Raw genomic sequence first — 20,147 nt, 5'->3', positions numbered from 1 at the left:
TACAAAAAGTTTTTTTCATCACTAAAAAAAAAAAAATTCATACACTTATTTGAATTTTTATTTATTTTTTTTCTCTTGATTATTATGCCCATTCGATTGTACTGTTATATTTTTTTATTCGTTATAAATTCTAACGATGACGAATAAAAAAAGAGTAAATCTTTGAAGTTTTTTATATTCTATTATATAAAAAAAAATTCTATAGATATTTCTTGCTGCAATAGTAATGTAATAAAATGCTTATCGAGAATAAAGGAGACGTTTTACGAATTCCAAGAAATTCCAGAGTCTAATTGTAGACATCGGTCAGAAAATATTTTGACCTAATGCTATTGGATATTTCGCATTGAGAGATTCTCTTTTAACTTTTCTAAAGGTCGAATACATCACTTCACTCTAAGGGCGCAATAATTTAATATCCATCATCTCGTAATTTAATATAATGTTCGAAGCTTTGTCTGGAAATATGGTGGGATAATGTTCGATATGATTCGGTTTAAAAGAATAAATTACATAATGATTCTTTTTTTTAAATGTACGCGTGTATACGTTACCGGTAAAGTACGAAATCCAGCATTCTACAGAATGCCTAAGCATTGTTGATAATACCTAAAATTAACTGGTATTGTAGGAAATGTATTCATATTTCTTATATTTCCTAAGCATTCTGCAGAATGACAAATGAGAAACCAGTAAAGTAAGAAATACATCGATTCATTTCGAATGATTTTCAATAGAATGCAGATATGAAACATTTCCTTCTAAACGTGGTTATCTTCGGCTGTGATAAGGAACAGAAGATACAGATTTTCCATGGTGATCTCTATAAATATCGGTCTAAATGTAATAATCTTCTACTACGATAAGTGACAGTGGGCCTTACTTAATAACACACCGGCATAGAGTAAGTTTCAATTTATAGAAGTGTGCGCATAGTATAGCAGCGCGCACAGTTTCAAAAACCCGCGCACAAAAACTGGCGTAGCAGTCAAGATGTTAAATTTGTTTAAAAAAAATTAGTTTTTTATTATATTCCATGATCGCTCTTTTGTGTGTGTGTGTGTATGCCTGTTGCCCGATAATGTATTCTTCTCAACATTGCCTAAATAGCATTTGATATTATGTACAATGCCTAGGAAAAGTCCGTAACAATTCTTCTGTTTCCTACATTGCCTAAAAACGCCAGGCAATATTAACAATGCCTAGGCATTCTGTAGAATTTCGTACTTTGCCGGTACATATATATGTTGCATGTATGTATGTGTTTATGTATATGTGTATGAGTTTGTATAATACATTGACGATGTATTATACTTCTATAAACGAAGAGAAAATACTTCTAGAGGATATTATCTTTCACAGCGTAATTAATTAAAGTGAAAGTAATATAACGTTGACTTAGATATTTATTTCAAGAAAACTAATTCATATATCGTACTTAATCTTTAAAAAACACTAAGGGAAAGAAACTGAATTACGCTAAGATGCATTATTCTTGAGGCATTCTCCCGAGAGTTGATTTAAAAATTTTATTCGAGTTGACGTAGTACACACGAAAGAAATTCCTGATGGATTACAAGTTCCGTTACAACAACTTCCTCTTAGTGGTATTACATCATGAAAATCTAATCCAACAATAAATGACTATGAAAATATACCTAATGCTTTTTTAAACCCAACTCTCCTAATCTGTCGACCCCTTTATTAACCCGGAATCTAGTATTATAACAAAATCTTCATTCTTTCGAATAATTAAATAAGAAACTTTAAAGTAAACGTTATAAATACTTGGATATAAATTTCAAAAAAATCTAAGCCAACAGGTAAAAACAATTAATTTAATGGTCCTCCGTACATTCTTCTTAAATCATTTATGGCTTATTTTGTTCCAACAAAAGCTCTTGATGCTGTCGTGCAAGGCACTTCAATTCTTTCTCATTGTTGGAGTCCTCCTTAAATTCCGTAATGTACTTCAAAGCGTTTCGCACGTAATTACGATCCATAGATTCGTCGCTGTTCGACGACAGCCAGTTAGCCATGTCTTATTTATTTTTCTCTCTCGCGTTATTTCGGAATTTCTTGTAAACTTAACAAAATATCGGGATTTAATCGATCAGAGATAATTGGGAAAAAATTTAAATTGGCAGATTGCGCGAGAATAGTCTTTTAATATAAAATTGTATTTATTCTTTTGCTCTCCTATTATATTTTTTCTTCTTTTTTCAACTTTTAGTAAGTACTTTATAATCTTTCTCTTTCCTTCTAATTTTCAATTGTCCCATATATGCTATAGTAGTTATTGCACATATAGAATATCGTTTCTATAAATATTCTTTCTGTTTCTGTTTCTCTCCCACTTGTTGTAAAATATTTTTTACTTTGATGTATTATCAAATATGCGTATCGTTTCCATGACTCTTTTCATCTCGTATGAGATTACTCGTAATAGAAAAAGAAAATGTAAGATATTCTATTCTTGTCTTTAACTTTGAATCGGAATACGTCCCACTACGTCATAGTTCGTATGGATTAAAAATCGTTAAAGTTGGTAAGGCTCAAAAGAAAAAGTTATATACGTTTTCTCTGATATTCCTTATCTCGTTACAGCTAAAGTTAATAATGTCACAGATATGCCCTGCGGAAATCAGCCGTTCCTTTTATTTCCTTTCGCTTTGTTATTTACGTTGTCCATACGTGATGCTTTGCGTTGGTATTTACTGCAAACTGCATTTAGAAAAAAAGAAAAAGAAAAAAGAAATCCATTAAAACGCTTTTTTACCAGTCGCAAGTAGAATGAAAAAATAAATAATAATGTCAAATATTTGCGTTACCATAAACAACATTTTCTTAACTCCTTATCTCCGATACTGAAGTTCGTAATTATGTTTTATTTTTTGTTACAATAATCTCTATTGTAAATACTCGTACTTCCATTTTCTCTTGTGTTAGAAAGAACAAAGAGAGAGAAAAAGAGAGATACATTTGAAAATCCATTAGCGGTAAAAACAAGAAAAAAAAAAGAAAGAGAGAAATTGTTTTATAAAATCAAAATATTTTAACCTTTAGAAAGAAAGTGGTAATAGTATTAAAAAAGCATCTTATTTTTTATTAATTACATTTAAATGAGAAAATGTGTGGGTGTGTGTGTGTGTTGTTTTTTTATCGATAAGAAATATTATCCTCTCACGTTTCCCCTTCATAGTTAGAATCACAGGACGTTCCCATAATACGCGCTTTATTGTCTCAATAAAGGTCTGAATCACATCTACTCGTCCAATGAATACGATTCTTGAGAAGCATCTAGCGAAACTCTCGAAACGTCAAGCGAATTATCGATCCTCCACTCGAAAGGACGTGCGTCTGGTAACCATTACGCGTGATCTGGTAGCACCTTCTCTCAATACTAAGGAAATCCGGTCTTAACTTTCTATTGTCACGTCGCGTGCTTACACTTCATTAATATCTTAAATCGATACACTATTACTAAATAGTGATAGATAGATGGATAGAGAGAGAAAGATATATACAAAATTAATAAAATACAAAAGTCATCAAATTAAGAGACATTGTGAATATACATTGCATAGAAATGGATTAGTTTTACTAATTACTATTTATTAACCTGTGGTGAATAAAAGTCATGTTTGTCGCTTAAAATTATACAATGGAAAAAAATGACTCTTACAATCCAATTTATACTCCTTTTGAAATCGATTGATGTAATTGGTGTAAGATCTTTGAGATCTTTTGAACGTTAGAGAATTAGAGATATATATGTATATAAAAAAATTAGTAAAATTAAAAACTCATGAAAGTAAGTAAATCATCAAGTAATCAACCCTTTTGAAGTTGACTAAAAAAATTAGTAAAATCAAAAACTCATGAAAGTAAGTAAATTATCAAGTTATCAACCCTTTTGAAGTTGACTGATATAATCACAGTAAGATCTTTGAACCATTGTAAGATATATCTCGAGAATTAAATAAAAATTTAAATTTCGTCTATTCAGAAATAGATCCTTCGAAACCCTCTAAACGTTATAAGATAATCTTCTTGACGAATCCTTTGGGTCCGATACTGTCTTTTAAAGTTACTTTGGAAATTTTATGTTCAAAGACATGCTCGGTCTCCATGGGGTAATTTCATTTTTCCCTTTAGATACGGGTTATGTTTTTCACAAAGAGAACAGTGAAAACGAGGATGAACGAGAGAACGCTGTCGGTTCGCGACAAAAAGTTCACAAAAGTATATATGTTCGTTGGAATAGTACTCGAAAACTTCCGTTGAACTAATTCTACGAGTTCTCTGCTCTCATGATCGTGCTTATGAATTCCCCTTATTGTTAACGTTTTGTACCATGCAACGCAACGTACCAACGTACGGCATATTACTCGAGAATGAGACATTCTGAATATATACCGGATAGAAATGGATTATATTTTAATTTTGTCGGAGAATTAGAAATGTATACGTTATTTTAATGCATTTGTATTTAACTATATTTCATGGATTAAAATTAAGTTTTATTTAATTTATTTTAATAATTCGATTGAAGCAACTATTTGAAAAAATTATTTAAATATTTGTGGTATTTTTCGTTCTTAAATTAAAAATTTATTTCGATGTATTTAATTAATTATTATCTTCTTAATGGATTTCTCTCTTTTTTTTCTTTGCCTCTTTTTCTATCTCCTATTTAACGTATATATCTATCCGACAACGAGAGATCGACGATTAAACGCTTCACGAGATCTTTCGCAAGAGCTTTCGTAGTTCTAGTTAATGGACCACCCACTAAACGTCGATGCGCGTATATATATATGTCTTTTTGAAATTCTGCAAATGGAAGTACGATCGATTTTTCCTATTTGTATCCGATGTATCTCTAACTTCTACTTATTTTTGATCCTATACAAATTAATTTGATATCTACTTTCTATTGACATTCGATTGTACCAACTTTATTTATCAACAGAAAAATTTCTCGGAATGTTGCTGATAGTATCTAATATTTTAACTTAAACGAAGAAAAAACAAATAAGAAAAAGAAATAAATTAAATGTTAAAAGTTTAATCTCATATACTCATGTAAGTTTGTCCAGATAAGTTAGCGAGAAGTATCAAAGCACGGAGATATTTTTAAATTTATCTTCCTGAAGATTCTTTTGAAAGAATATCAAACTTGCTTTCAAAAGAAAAAGAAAAAGAAAAATTATAATACTTTTTTCTCGGCATAGAAAAAAAAAATAATGATTTTACGAAAGATTTATCGTTAACTATATAATTAAGTGTTCTCACACTGAAAGGGTAGTTGCATCCTTCGTTGATAAGAAGATACGACAGGGCACGTGGCGAAGAAGGAAGAATAATAATAATAATAGGAGTCTGCGGAGTATGCGGAGTCAATCGTGAATATATGGAAACCGCGAAATTCGGAGAATGCACCACGTTCTCGATATGGATTTTCGTCTGCACCAGAAGCCGGCGAGTACGACTGCCTCTCTCAACCTCGCGCGTTCTCGCGAAACTCTCGAGGAAAACGAAAGAGGAGAGGTAAAACAAGGGGGAGTGGAGGATGTGTCTATGTTTCCATGCCTGTGCGTAGAGGTATAAGAGTACGTGTTTCTGTAGGTGGAAGAAGGGAGCATGCGCTAAGATCCTTTATCATTCTGCGCAGGCGCAGATGAAACGCGCCGAAAGGACTTCCTCGACTGTAAAAAGGATAAAAAAAGAGGAAATATTAACGACTGATACAAATAAAGACAAGGAAAAAACAGATAGCATTTCGTATTATTTTTCGTATTGCACTCGAAAAATAATTAAAAATTAGATATTTATTTCATTTGTTAAATTAAAATAATATAAATCAATAAGTTGAGTGTATAAAAACATAAAGCGAAATGACGTTTTATTTATTCACTTTTTGGTACTTCGAATCATTTAAATTCCTTTTTGCATAGGAAATGTTGTCACGAGGATGCCTGAAAATCGTGATGACACCGTTTTCTTGCTGGAAAATGTCTTGTCGATCGAAATGTGTTTAATACGGCGTACGGTCAAAGTTGGATGAGTAAACTTGTTTTCAAAGTTCGACAAGTTCAAGTTTCACAGAAGCTTTCTTCTTGTCTTGAAAATTTCCTTTTCTTTTCTTTTTCTTTTTCTTTTTATTTTTCTTTCTTCTGTTCCTTGTCGGGGAACATTTTCTCTCTTGGGTATTCTATTAATTTATTTATAATATAACAAGTTATTTATAATTTACATCGTGCAAGAACTTGCACGTTGCATTTCCATGTTACATGTACGTTTATATGTGAACGATAAATTCGTGAATCCAATGAAGCATAATAAAATAACAAGACTATAAGGTAAAGTATCACGCGTGAATGTGAAAGAGAAAGAAATAGAGATGGAGAAAAAGAGAATGAGGGAAAGGTCGAATGAATAAATGCTGGATGAGAGATCGGACGGATATCGTACCGTGTACTACGTGCGTGTGCAAGCACGAACAAATGTTGTTAAAGAGAGTACACGATCAGAAAATAATGATTCTTCCATTCGTGTGCAAATTTACATAGATTTATTATCATTCTGATCATTTGAATCGTATTCGGAATTATGCACTTCAACGAATTTAAATTTAAATCATCGAATATTTCTCTTCCTTTGTATTTTTCATGCTTTGAAATTGGTTATTAATAAAAATTATCGTTTATCAAAAGACTCTTTCAAAGTTCAAGAGTTACTTTTTTTCGTGTTACTGTCAGAGAAAATTTTGTCATCTGTCCATCTCAATAGAAGAAATGTTATATTTCCGTAATATTTGTATAAATTGAAAAAAGGGTTGGTTTGACAGCTTGTCAAGGATTATACACAATATAAAAACATACCCGATAGATATGGTTTTCTACGCTCGAATTGACGATCAAATATTATTTTAAATAAAAACATTAAAAATCTATGAGAGAGAGAAAAAGAGACAATTAATTCTAAGAATTATTCTAATTTAAATAATCTTTTAAACTGATAGTAGAGAGTATATATTTTATTGTTATACTACGAAGCGTGTGAGGTATGTATACATGTGTCTCTATTGTATATAGACTCGTAAAAGAAATGCAATCTTCTATCGACTGCTATAAATTTCAAATTGATTGCCAGCAATTTTACGATTATTTCCTGGTTGTTTACTATCCCTCAAAGTTAACATTCTGTGTACAAAATAAAACTAGATTTAAGATACTAAGTTTAACGTTAAATATAATAAAAAATATTTAATACGCGCGTATTCGATAATATTTCATTTCACATAACTCTTTTATGATTTAACTAATATTTAAAACATAATAAATATTTACTATGTTAAAAAGACTTTTCGCTCGTCTAGAAAATTTTCTATGCGTAAAGAAGAGTCAATGCAAAGTCTACTTATTGTCTGTTATGAAAAACATCAGTCTCGTTTTAATCAATTTAGTATCCTGTCATGGTATACATGAAATATTCATCACATCGTAATAGCAAGAAAGAACAGTCGAAAGTGTCACGGAATTGGAGAAGGTGCGAGACATTATTTTAAATTTAAATCGAAAGAAACTGACTCAGCTTTAATAAAACGAAGAATTCTGTACCTTGACTGTAAAATATTAACTTACAATTCGGATTCCATCATATAATTCTTAATAATCTATGTAAAGATTAGATTATGCAAATTTATAAATAAATAATACAGTCTTTTATTGATTTTCTATTAAGTATTATGTTATAATATAATAAAACCTTATTCAAAATGATATAATAATTATAAATAAATAAACAGAAGTATTTTTATCGACTTTCAATCCAGAATGATTTGCAATAACGAATATATATGTTTTTAAAGTCACTATATATACCTACACTTTTATATCCTCACGTAATCTTGTTTTCGGCATAAAAAGACGTAAATATAAAAGACGATTTTGATTGCACCGTTTCCATATAATATTACGACTTTCGCATAAATTACTTAATCGTAAACATTTGAAAACCCATAAATCGATATAACGTAGGTAATCTTTCTTCTGAAATATGCAACGCATATTTCAACGTCTATACGAAACAGACACTATTATGTATGAGTTTACTAAGGTATTTTCGCAAAACAGTTGAAATCCATTCGACTGAAGTGATATCACAAAAGGTAAATCACAGAAGACGTTTAAATTTCCCATATATCTCTCATTCATATGAAATTGTACTTAAACTCAAAGTGGTCCAAATTGAACATGCGTACTAAATATATATAGTTATATTCTCCTTAATGTCTGCTATTCCATTTTGGAATAGAAGGGCTCGTGTGAGTGTGTAGCGATATACTGTCAAGTGTCAACCTGATAGTGTGCCCTTGCCGCCATTTGCCAATGTCGAGATCTACAACTCGCAATTCATCTATATGTGTGTATGTGGAAGAATAAGTGTTTAACGGGAAGCATTTACAAGATATTAAAGCGTTAAATCATGTTCAAGTGAATCTTGTAATCATTTTGGTTGAACGACCGATACAAGAACCGAAGCTATTCATTTAAACGAGCAAAGAAAAGAATATTATCCAAACTATTATCTTACTTTTTGCCACTAAAAAAAAAGTTTGGCCCTACTAGCTAAGGAGATTAATGTGATGGAGTGGTGTTAAATACACCATCTTTTACTTCTACCGAAGACAAATGTTGCTGACGTTAGGAAGGAAAAGTGGGAGATCGTTTATCAAGATACAAATGACTATCTTTAAAAATACTTTCTTTTCTTACCTTAGATACGTCAACGGTATCGATTCAATTATGTATAATTAATAAATATTAAGAAATAAATTTAATATGTTAATAGTGATCATATTTAAAATAACTCTTATTCTTTAGTTTCGAAATTCCAATGAGACTCTTTCGAATATTCATAAAAATAATAGACAAAGATTAATATCCCTGTACTCACTTTCATTGATAAATACCTATGTTCCCCATTCCTTCTTCTAGATTCTTTACGAAACAGCATATTTTCGAAGTCTGAAGTTTGAAATTCTTCCCTCAACAATGTTGGTACATACATACATATATACGTGTATACGAGATGCATTTATCGTATAAACGCAATCCTAAGGACGAGTCTTTGACAAAACCCAGGGAGAAGAAAAAAAAGTCGAGTACAACAGAATATGTCTGATATTCTCTTTCGAGAGAAATAAGTAAAGATTCACAAAGGATAATAATGTTTCTGTCTGTCTCTCTCTTTCTCTCTGTCTTTTTCTTTGTCTTCCTTCTTCTTTCGTAGAAGAACCCTCAAGCTTTTTTGACCTGGGAAGAAATTTTCTACCTACGATACATCGATATAAAAAGATTGAGGGTTGTGGTTGGAATAGCGGTGGAGCTATTAGATTCACGATAAAAGGTTGATCGACTAACCTTTCTTATGCATTTGCGAGATAACGACTAGATATATTTAAATGAAGACATTACTATTTATTAGCTAAGACACGGGAGAAAATCTACGAATAAGAAGTAGTTTATGATTATTTATTTATATTTTAGGTTGATATTTACAACCCTACAATTGTACTGTGATATCAAACATACTGGTCACTATAAAATAACGTTCATGTTTCGCAATACATTGCGAAGAAAGTTTTTTAAAGTTTCTTATGGCGAACGTTTGAAATTGGATCTTCAAAATATAACTTACCCTTGACTTTTTGCCATTCGAGTTTACAATGACAAATCCGATTGAAACTACCGTGAAATGAAATTCGTACTGTTAAATAGACTTTTACGCTTTAGAAGTATCGTGTATTCGATTACTTCCTAAATATATCTGGTTTTCTTTCTCAATACATAAAACTGTAAGTAATACTCTCTCTCTCTTTCTCTCTCTCTCTTCGTTTTCTTATATTTTTATGTACTTCAAAAAATATAAACTTATTGTTAGTTTGAAACAAAAAAGAAAAAGAGAGAGAAATGAAGTAAAAAAACACGATAAAATAACATTTGATATCTCCGTGAAGGCGAAATGTTCTTTTATGATATTTTCGAGATGTAATATTTTCTTACGTTTAAATGTCTACTATTTATCATCGAATTAGAATATTTTCAAATTAGGATTTCATCTTTAATACCTAAAGTATCTATTTTTTTAACTACGGTTAAAAGAATGTAAAGAAGATATTAGTAAAAGTGGAAATTAAATTGAAATATAAGATGTACGTGCCAAGAAATCATTTTCTTTGATAATGTTTACCGAAAGAAAATGAAGTCGAGAGAAAAGAAAGCAAATAGTTACGTTTCTAAATAACCTTCGACACGCGATATCATTTTATTTATTTTTAGACCATGACCATGGGTGTTCGAATTTAGAGTAAAAAAAAAAGGAAAGACAAAAAAGAAAGCCTATCTTCTCCAGAGAAAGAATCAATTTAGATAAAACGTATTCGTGACTTTGATTTCTTTTGATAATAAAAAGACAACAATTTTCCCTAGGAACGTTTTACTCGCACGGAACTTTGTCATGACCTTTTCACAGTCTTAATGGGACGAAATAACGCAAAATGTTCTGACTAAAGGTAAAGTATACAGTTGGGATTAGACGAAAATATGAGATGAAAGTAAATGCAGATACATTTATATTCAATACAAGTTATTTTTACACGTAAAATTATAATCATATGAGGATACAATTATTGATTAGTAAAATTAATCGTTTTTCAAGAACGAAAAACAAATTCTTTATTATGCCATGGAATAAACCTTTTATACACTTTCAAATAATTCCAGATAAAACGAGTTTATGAGGTAATCGAACATGAACTATAAACGACCGTAATGGCGCAAACTATTATATTTCTTTAATACTCTAAACATAACGAAAGAAAAGGAGTCGTCCTTCTGAGAGAGAACACAGCGCTTCAGATATCAAACATTTCTCTTATTAGCTTTATTATCTTCTTCTTTGATTATATTAAATAAAATAATACGCTTTTTTTAAGTTTACTAAAATATTTACGTTAAAAGATTTGACCTGACTTATATTTTGTATTATTTTATATTATTCGTATTAACGAAGGAAATTAGATCTCTGTATACTATAACAGAGATGGCATTTGTCATTAAGTTCGTAGTCTCTTTTGTAAAATTATACTTCTCTTTGTCCAGCAGAAACTCGCAAGCAAAACATATAAAAAAGCATCAAAGAAGAAAATTCTTGTGTTTCAAATTTCCGTTACTACATGTTTGTATTCTCGATTAGCACGCTTTAATTAAAACGTATATCGTTTCAGAAAATTAAATGCTCACGAGAAAAAGAAAATAAGAATAAAATTTTGTTTGCTCTCTTATTGAGCATACATATTTGTTAATGTAATACTTGAAATAAATTTTATGAATAATTTTCTAATTTATCATCAAAGAAATCGATAATATTATGCGATACCGACAAGTTAGAATTCTACCTTGTCGATGTCATGAATTACTCATTAAACTTTACCACCAACGAATTTCAAATACGTAGAATAAAAGGGGTAGTGCCATCTACAAGTATATTATTTTATCAAATAACTAATTATCGTTTTTATATACAATGATAAAAATAAAAACAACTAGAAATTTAAATAAAAAATCATGTAAAAATATTTGTTTTTTTCTATCTCTCTTCCTTTCTTTCTTTTCAATATCTTTACAAATCAAAAACGTAATTCAAAGATATCGGTCCAATTTTGCAATACGAACATTAAATTACTATTATGAATATTTCAATTTTGGTTGCCATAATCATGAGGAAAGGTAAATTTAAAAAATTTGTATCGTTTTGCTAGGAAATACTTTAAACTAAACTCACCTTAACATTTGCTCTATCATAGATGATGAAATATCTTTTAATAATAAACCAAGGTCCATTCATAAAATCGAAGTCATAAAATTTGATGCTAGTCGGAAAATGTAATCGGTAGTGGGATCGTTTCCAAATGTTTCCCGTATGTGCTGCGTTTTCCTTTCATGACTCAGATGTTTATTAGTGCAAGCTCTGGATCATAAAACATAAATTTATTGTACGTTTCATGTTATGATCTGTATTCGAATATAGAACATTTCCAAAATGAACTAAAATATAGACAATTTCCAAAAATATTTTAGAGTATAGAAAAGTTTCAGAAAAAGGAAGTTTTCAAAATTTAATACATTATAACGTATACAGTTCAAATTAACAAAGTCCGAATATATAAAATATAACATAATTGAATGATTTTCAATTCTTCATCGATGAAATTATTATAATGTAAGAAATGTTAGAGAAATTCTCATATTCATTAAAAACATTATAATTCTATATATGTTTTTTCTTGGACACATACAAATGATAAATAAATATTAATTAATAGAAAAACTGGAATGAAATTCTTTTTAAAATACCTTCATTTCCCTTAATATTTGTAAAATTCAATCATTGCATGGCGTCCTGTCTTGGATTCACAATTTTCACTACATTCACCAAGAATTTCACACAACTTTTTAAGTACTTATTCTCTCAGTTATATATAAAATGTTAATAAAGAAATTACACACTGTATTTTCTTGACATTTACAAAACAGCAATAATAATTCTGCTACGTCGCAAAGAGATTTCAAACTGAAGACCTGTAGCGTTCTGTAAAATTCAAACAGTAAATTGCTAATGCTGATTGGTCAATCGCTCAAACCATTGCGGAATCCAATCAACCAATCAGCGACCCCGTCTCTTACTTTATATAACTTCAGCCATCACATAAAACAATGTATATTATTCAATTAGGAATGTATTACATGCAAATAAGAACTCTCCTTATTAAAGATCTTAAACGATTGGACAATTCGTCTTACTTGTGTAATCGTCCAATCATTGTCGAGGTGCATTGATGATACATACAATCTATAAAAACAAATTCTAAATATTTATTTTTATATATACCAGTAATTAAAGATTTTTTTCTTCTCTTATTTAATATATGTAATGGTTTATATTAATACGAATAGATTATTTAAATAATAACTCTCATTCGTAACAACTTAATACAACTCTTTTGATGTAATTAATGAACTAACGATAAGGAATCGTAGGTAGCACGATTAAAACTAAAAAGGTGGCAAGATTTTATATTCATTTATGAGAATCTTACGAGATATTCTTACTTATCTTGGTTAAATATTAGCTCTACTAACAAGATCTTGGCTTCTTATATTTACCGTTACTGGTATGTTACATTGAGAAAAAGGTACACCGGTAATTCAAGGAAAAAATAATTGAAAGTTGCGCTGAGTGGATCATTTACATTTTTTCTTTTTTAAGATTAAATTCCTATCTTATAAAAAATTAAAAATTAAATATGTTTGTTTATGGATAAAAATACTGAGAAACTTATGAATATGATTTTTATAGAGTATTTTATTATGTGTACTGTCTAGTAGAAAGTATTTTATTGTAATATTAGTATGATATATATTATTAAGTATATTTTAATAAGTAATATAATTATACGTTATTAAAGATGATTTATAATTCGACGAAATTTATTTAGATAATATTTTTGGACGGCCTACTAATGCAGTAATTTTAAATGTTCAATATTTTCTCAACTTGTGGTAAGCACTACAAAATTTGAAATTCCCGCTATTGTATATATACTTACATGTAACTTTCTAATTTACGAATTTAATCTTTACAATTATTACTTCTTTAAATGATATTACTCAGAAATATTCGTTATCACCTTCATTAATGGTAAAATAATGTCATTGATATCTAGAAAAATTGTCGTGAATATCTATAAAAAGTATTTTACTAATACGTTTATAGATATATACAAATAAAAATACACCCGTACCTTTTTAATAATTTAACATTTAATCAATACTTGATATTTTATATAATACCTTAATTTTAGATATTCTAATATTTAACGTTTGTAAAATTAATTTTATATTGTTCTATGTTTCAATATTTTTAATAGGTATAAATTATAAATACTGTATTAAAATTGCTACATTAAAAAATGATAAATTATTGATAATGTATTAGCGATGTTTAAACAACTGTATTGTAGCAATTATTGATATTATATTAACATATTTCGTCATATGTTAACTAAATGAATTCATAATTTGATTATCTATATTAAACCTATATTAAACTATATATATAATGATCATAAAGTTACAAGTATTATTTTAAATTACATTATAATTAATAATTATGCTAATTTTAAACATTAATAATTCAAATATAAATGGGTAATTATATATTAACTCTTGACTACATGTTTATTTGTCAAAAGCAGCACCTTTTATATCAATAATGATAAAAGGAGAAATTTTAGTGCCAGAATAAGTACATAGAGTTAATAAGCCTAAATATATGGTAACTAATAGTAATTAAATATCCTCATTTCGAATAGTTTGACATTAGTATTGTTAATAGTAATTTGTTTATCGATGCTTAATAGCACTAACTTCTTACTAATATAAGGACTAATATAAAAATATAAATAGCATCTGCAACATGGCTGCATATTTGATTGTATATCTTTTTTTCAAAGGCTATCATTTGTTACACTAATAACAATTGGCTTAAAATAATCTTTCTTCTTTCCAATCGTGTTTGAACACAGTTGATATCCTTTTTATTCTTACTTAAACTTGTTTTTTTTATTGTAAACAATTCAGTAATATCTTACTGTCCCTTCAAATGTTCAAATTTTCTTGAATCGTCCCTGAGCATATAATTGCTGTCTTTTTCTACTTTTTTAATATCAATATCTTTCCTGTACATCTAATCTCACCTTAATCTTTCTAAATGATCAATTATGTCCTAAATGTTTCATCTTGTGATTCACTTTCAGTTTCACCGTTACATATATGTACAGAATCTGAAATACTTCCACCTAAAACATATGATATAATCCACAGATAAGAGTCAATAATTAAAATTTAAATTAGCCTATAAAAAGTAAAAACAAGATTATAATTTACACATTATTAAACAATAATACAATCTTAAAAACACATGTTATATCGTTCTAGATAAATTTGGGAATGAAGAAATTATTGTTAGGTAAATTTCTTCAATTAATACAATAATTTCAATGAGGACAATAAACTCTTCATCTATATATTTTCTTTTTTATGATTTATTTTTTAATTTTACTCCCTTTAAACATACTTCGCATGCATAACATTAATATAATTGAATTAAAGCATTACTTTTTAAACTATACACATATGCACATTTCTCAAAACTAATATTTGTGAAATAAAAAATAATGCATTACAATTAACTATCTAAGTGCACACAATCAAAACTAATTAATATTTTGCACACAATAGAATAACATACTCAAATGCAATATTATATTTCATATAGTGTATGTATTACTAAAATATATATGATTATAAATAAAGTAAATAAAACAAAATTGTAAACAACATCTCCAATGTAGTAAAAATATTATTTATCACTTCGAGCATGATTACTAAAATATATATGATTATAAATAAAGTAAATAAAACAAAATTGTAAACAACATCTCCAATGTAGTAAAAATATTATTTATCACTTCGAGCATGTTGTTTAAATGTAAATTGTCTTCTGATAATGGAAAAGCACCATAGTTTTATGAAATGTTAGTGTAATCAAAGCTTCCCATGCTGTATCATTCTAAATTAATTATTGAAGTAATGTATAAAAAAAAAGAAACAAAATTTAAATGAAACAACAAATGCATAAAATTTAAAATAAAATTGAAATAAGAAAGTTAATAATATAAGTATGATTAACTGATAAAATAAAAATAAGAAATTTATAAAAAAACCAAACTAAACTGATAATCAATTTAATCCAATAGATAATGCAACATTCAGAAATTTTTCATATTTGAAGCTTTTTCCTACTATTTTAAAAGCAAAATTAAAGCTGCATATATTTAAATACAATTATTTGTTGTATGAGCATTGCAAATTTCAAATACTTTCAAAATAATTTCTTTTTTTTCCATGCAAAAACAAATTCTATAAGTAATATCCTTGTGATAATATCCTAAAAATTATATAGACTTGTTATTTCTTGATCAAAGCATAACAAAAAATTTATTAATAAGAAGAATCTTTTCTGAAAGGAAATTGGCAGGATCTAATTACACTCATCGGTTTATAATGTGGTGGTTGCATATGGAGAATAGACTGTTCAAGTGTTCATAAATAAATATTATCTACAGAAGCTGTTTTAAAAAAAAATAGAAGTATTTTATATTTATCTAGTATTAATATATAAATATTAAAAAAAAATATGTTGAATTATTTTTCACAACAAAATTGTAAACAGCGCTGTATATCTATGGCATATAAAACTTGTTCGTTTCTTATTAAATGGCTGTAATATTATATTAATGTACAAAATTTCTTTTTCAAGAGTTATCATGAATAAGCCTTGATAATGAAAGACAATATGCATAAAAATTAAATTGATTATCATGTTCAAATAAAATAAACCAAAAGTCGTGAAAGTAAATTATGTACCAGATACACAGCACATTATCAGATGTGGCCCATTACAGACGATGACCTATAAACGTGTTGTTGCAGCTTGCCCATTATTCTTAGTATCTAGATATTTGTCTGCAAGAAAGATGTTTGCATATTACACAAAATAATGTCATGCACATTCCACACATTAACTGTGCAAGATAATATATCTGCTAAAAAATATAAAACAATACACCATCATCACCCACTATACTTGCAGTTCGTTATATAATTATTAGATTACTATCTTTTTAATTGTTTCTACATTTAAGGTATTTTAAATAAGTATTATGATTCCAATAGTAATTTAGACATATGTGTAGTGTACAAAAGTTAAATAAATTTATGCTACAATGAAAAATATCATAATAATAATTAAAATGAAATGTTTTGTTTTACACAAAAGTAAATGATGATGAATACTTTTTGAATTGTTAGTAATAGTAATAAACTATAAATATCAAACCAAAGAGACACATACACAAAGCATTGCACGATACTATATCACCATTTCCATGTATAGTATTGCAATATATAAACGGCTACTTGTTTACTACACTAACAGATGCAATTGTGCTTGAAGTGCCGGTGGCTAAAAAGAATAAAAAGTCATGCATACCCATTAATCCACATTATTTAAATTTAATTTAAATAGAATAGTACATACACCTAAATAGTATAATTTGCATCTACATGCAATAATGTTTGGAAAATTATAGTAGCATCTACTTTTTCCTGATTGTAAACATAGATCAAAAAGCAATAATGCAAAAGATTATAAATATACGAAGATAATAGATCCTTAAGAAAATATTCTGTTCATTCTGTTATTATAATTCGAATAAAAGTTCATAAGTCTCTAATAATGAAGTTAAATTGAAATATATGCAATAAACTTCATAATAGAGACGAAAGAGGTGATAAGAGTAAAGTAGAATTATACAAAATATAAGAAATATTTTCACTTACTTGTAATAGTAAGTAGTTCAACTAACGCTCTGTCTTTCTCTATGTATAGAGCAGTGAAAAAGAAGAACAAGGCTCCAAGAACTTGCACAAAAATAGTAACGAATAGTGCATATTGTAAACTACGAAATTCTACAATATCACTGTAAACTGAGGGAACATCACTGGCAGAACCACCTAAACTCAGATTTGGTAGAATAACTACTTTTAGCCCTTCTGATATCTGAAAAAAGTTTCGATTAATAAATTGTCACAAAAATAAATAAATGAATATAAATAAGAAACATCATATCTCAACTTACTAGACCTATAAGGTAAGGACTTCCAGCATCTCCAAAGGCATGTGCAAATAATATTTGAAAAGCTTCTGCCGTAGATCTTCTAGTTGGTATTACTACATACTGGAAAATTATATTGCATACCCTTCTTAATAAATAGTGATACATATTAAATAATGTAAAGTTAAATATTATCTGTAACATAATACTCACAAGCAACATGTCTGCTACAATAGCCCAATTTAAATTTAAAGCTACTTGTCCTAAAAATATTAATACATAACAAAGAGTAGCATTAGTATTAGCGGTAATTGTTGCAAAAAATATTAATGGAGCGCTTATTAATAGACCGGTAGCACATATCAATGGGTCTATAGTTGTCCAACGTAATCGAAGTTTTTGTGCTAAAAAAGATCCTAAAGGTACTCCTATTATCCCAGACATCATTCCTATTAATCCAAATTTATAATCCACACTGAAAGCATACACGTAATACATTAACAAATCAAAAAATGTATTAATAATTTATAGGTCAAATTTTGTTATCTTACTTAAGTGAATCTACATCAGATCCAATTAATTTAAATCCTAGTTGCAAATATGTTGGTGCCCACCAAGATAATGCGCCAGCAACAAACGATACACATGTAAACCCAGCTGTAGAAAGTGTAAAACTTGGACTAGAAAAAGCATTATAAATAAACAATAATTTACGTAATCAATTTGACAAAAAATAAAATTTTTTGGGATTTTCATTGTAGCTTATATCATTAACTTACTTCTTCATTAAAGCTTTTACATCTTGTAACCATGCCGTATTAGTAATATGTATACCACCTTCTCTTTCACCTCTAACAGGTTCTTTTACTCCGATAAGTAATAGTATAATTGCTAGTATCCCTAGTACAGGTGTGACACGTAAACCCCATTGCCATGAACCTGTTACTTTTGACATTTCTCCTCCGATAATATAACCCATTCCACTTAAAAAGAAGATAAAAATTTATTATTTTTATTCTTTTTTATATTCTATTTTTTATAATTTCTGAATATGTCAAGAATTACCTTCCAACGGGTATTGCAAAGTAGAACAATGCAAGCATTTTGGAACGAACATCATCAATAAATAAATCACTAATTAATGTTGGTGCAATTGTTGAATAACTAGCTTCTCCTATGCCAACCATGGCTCTGAATATTAAAAATGTCTCAAATGTCTGAAAAAATTTCATAAACAATGGGTAAAATTATTACATTGACTTAATTTAAAAATAAATATTAGTGAGACTTCTTATACAAATATGAAAAGATTTTTATCTTTTTATATCTACGTACTACAGTTTGAAATGATTAAATGTGTTACCGTCATAAAAGATCCAATTAATGTTGTAAGACTCCATAGGAAGACGCCTATACCCATAATGGTTTTACGATTATACCTATCACCAAGATATCCAAACAATGGAGCGAATATCATATAACTTATTATAAATGCTGTCTGTAATAAGCCAGACTTATCGTAACCAATATTAAAGTCATCCTTGATCTTTGTTAACATTCCTATTAATGTACACAAGTGTTTATAAAAGTTAATAATAAAAAAACAAAAACATATTGTAGATCATAAGTGCATGTAAAGATGTTAAGATAATTTATAAACATGAAAATGAGCATAGAAAATGTTAATAATTACCAGCGACAGTAAAACGGTCCATATAATTTATTAAATTAATAAAGCATAATATTGATACAGTGATCAATTCTCTGGGTTTAATTTCTCCTAAGTTAAAAGGCATTTTTAATTATGTTTTTATACGATTTGAATTTTTTATTAATATCAAATATTATTATGATTCATTTGGTATATCTCTGCTTTAATAATGAATCGATGCATTCACTTCATACACAATGTGTACAATTTTTCCCAAGCTGATTTATATTGAAATTAGTGTTTGTGATTTTATAATATAACCTCTTGTTAGGCTTTTAACTAATTTCAATATTTAAGTTTACGAGAATGTAACTTAAAGTCACTATCGCATTTGCTAAGAATACCGATTTTCGTACGATAAATTTTAAAACAAACATTTCGTCATCTATTAGGATAATTTATTTTTCTGTTTACATGTATATGTAAGAATGCATACACTACTACCTGTACATTTTAAATATAGCAATGCACTTTGTCAACTAAAGTAAAATTACATATGACTATGATTACAATGAACTTTATTTGAAGATTTTTATATATATATTATTTATATTTAATATATACACATAAAATATGTTATTATAATAAATTAATAATTATTAAATACATAAATAACATTTAATATTT

General features: G+C 28.2%; 1 protein-coding gene and 1 long non-coding RNA gene across 5 annotated transcripts; both read right to left on the bottom strand.

Annotated features, from left to right (window-relative positions):
* Positions 1–2,266: 2,266 nt before the first annotated feature.
* Positions 2,267–12,719, bottom strand: LOC122516099. 2 transcript variants are annotated; one of them, XR_006303493.1, is made up of 3 exons: positions 12,426–12,719; positions 11,854–12,039; positions 2,267–2,724 (listed from the first exon to the last, which is right to left on the bottom strand). It is a non-coding gene; the product is annotated as an uncharacterized LOC122516099 (long non-coding RNA). The 2 variants fall into 2 exon arrangements; XR_006303492.1 differs by lacking the exons at positions 11,854–12,039; positions 12,426–12,719 and adding an exon at positions 5,299–5,550.
* Positions 12,720–14,290: 1,571 nt separating this feature from the next.
* On the bottom strand, positions 14,291–19,978 carry LOC122516095 (protein spinster). Of its 3 annotated transcripts, none has more exons than XM_043633659.1 (10): positions 19,503–19,978; positions 19,173–19,369; positions 18,875–19,026; positions 18,589–18,792; positions 18,361–18,489; positions 18,023–18,284; positions 17,834–17,932; positions 17,535–17,754; positions 16,560–16,658; positions 14,844–14,929 (listed from the first exon to the last, which is right to left on the bottom strand). In XM_043633659.1, exons 1-9 carry the CDS (start codon positions 19,603–19,605, stop codon positions 16,606–16,608), a joined length of 1,419 nt encoding a protein of 472 aa, XP_043489594.1. In that variant the 5' UTR covers positions 19,606–19,978; the 3' UTR covers positions 14,844–14,929; positions 16,560–16,605. The 3 variants fall into 3 exon arrangements, 2 of the variants coding, with proteins under 2 accessions (XP_043489593.1, XP_043489594.1); XR_006303489.1 differs by lacking the exon at positions 14,844–14,929 and adding an exon at positions 17,047–17,157 and having other exon boundaries at positions 16,576–16,658; XM_043633658.1 differs by lacking the exon at positions 16,560–16,658 and having other exon boundaries at positions 14,291–14,929.
* Positions 19,979–20,147: the final 169 nt, after the last annotated feature.

Source organism: Polistes fuscatus, unplaced genomic scaffold (assembly GCF_010416935.1).
Source record: "Polistes fuscatus isolate 324 unplaced genomic scaffold, CU_Pfus_HIC Scaffold2, whole genome shotgun sequence".
Lineage (NCBI taxonomy): Eukaryota > Metazoa > Arthropoda > Insecta > Hymenoptera > Vespidae > Polistes > Polistes fuscatus.
This window is presented reverse-complemented; position numbering and strand designations above follow the sequence as displayed.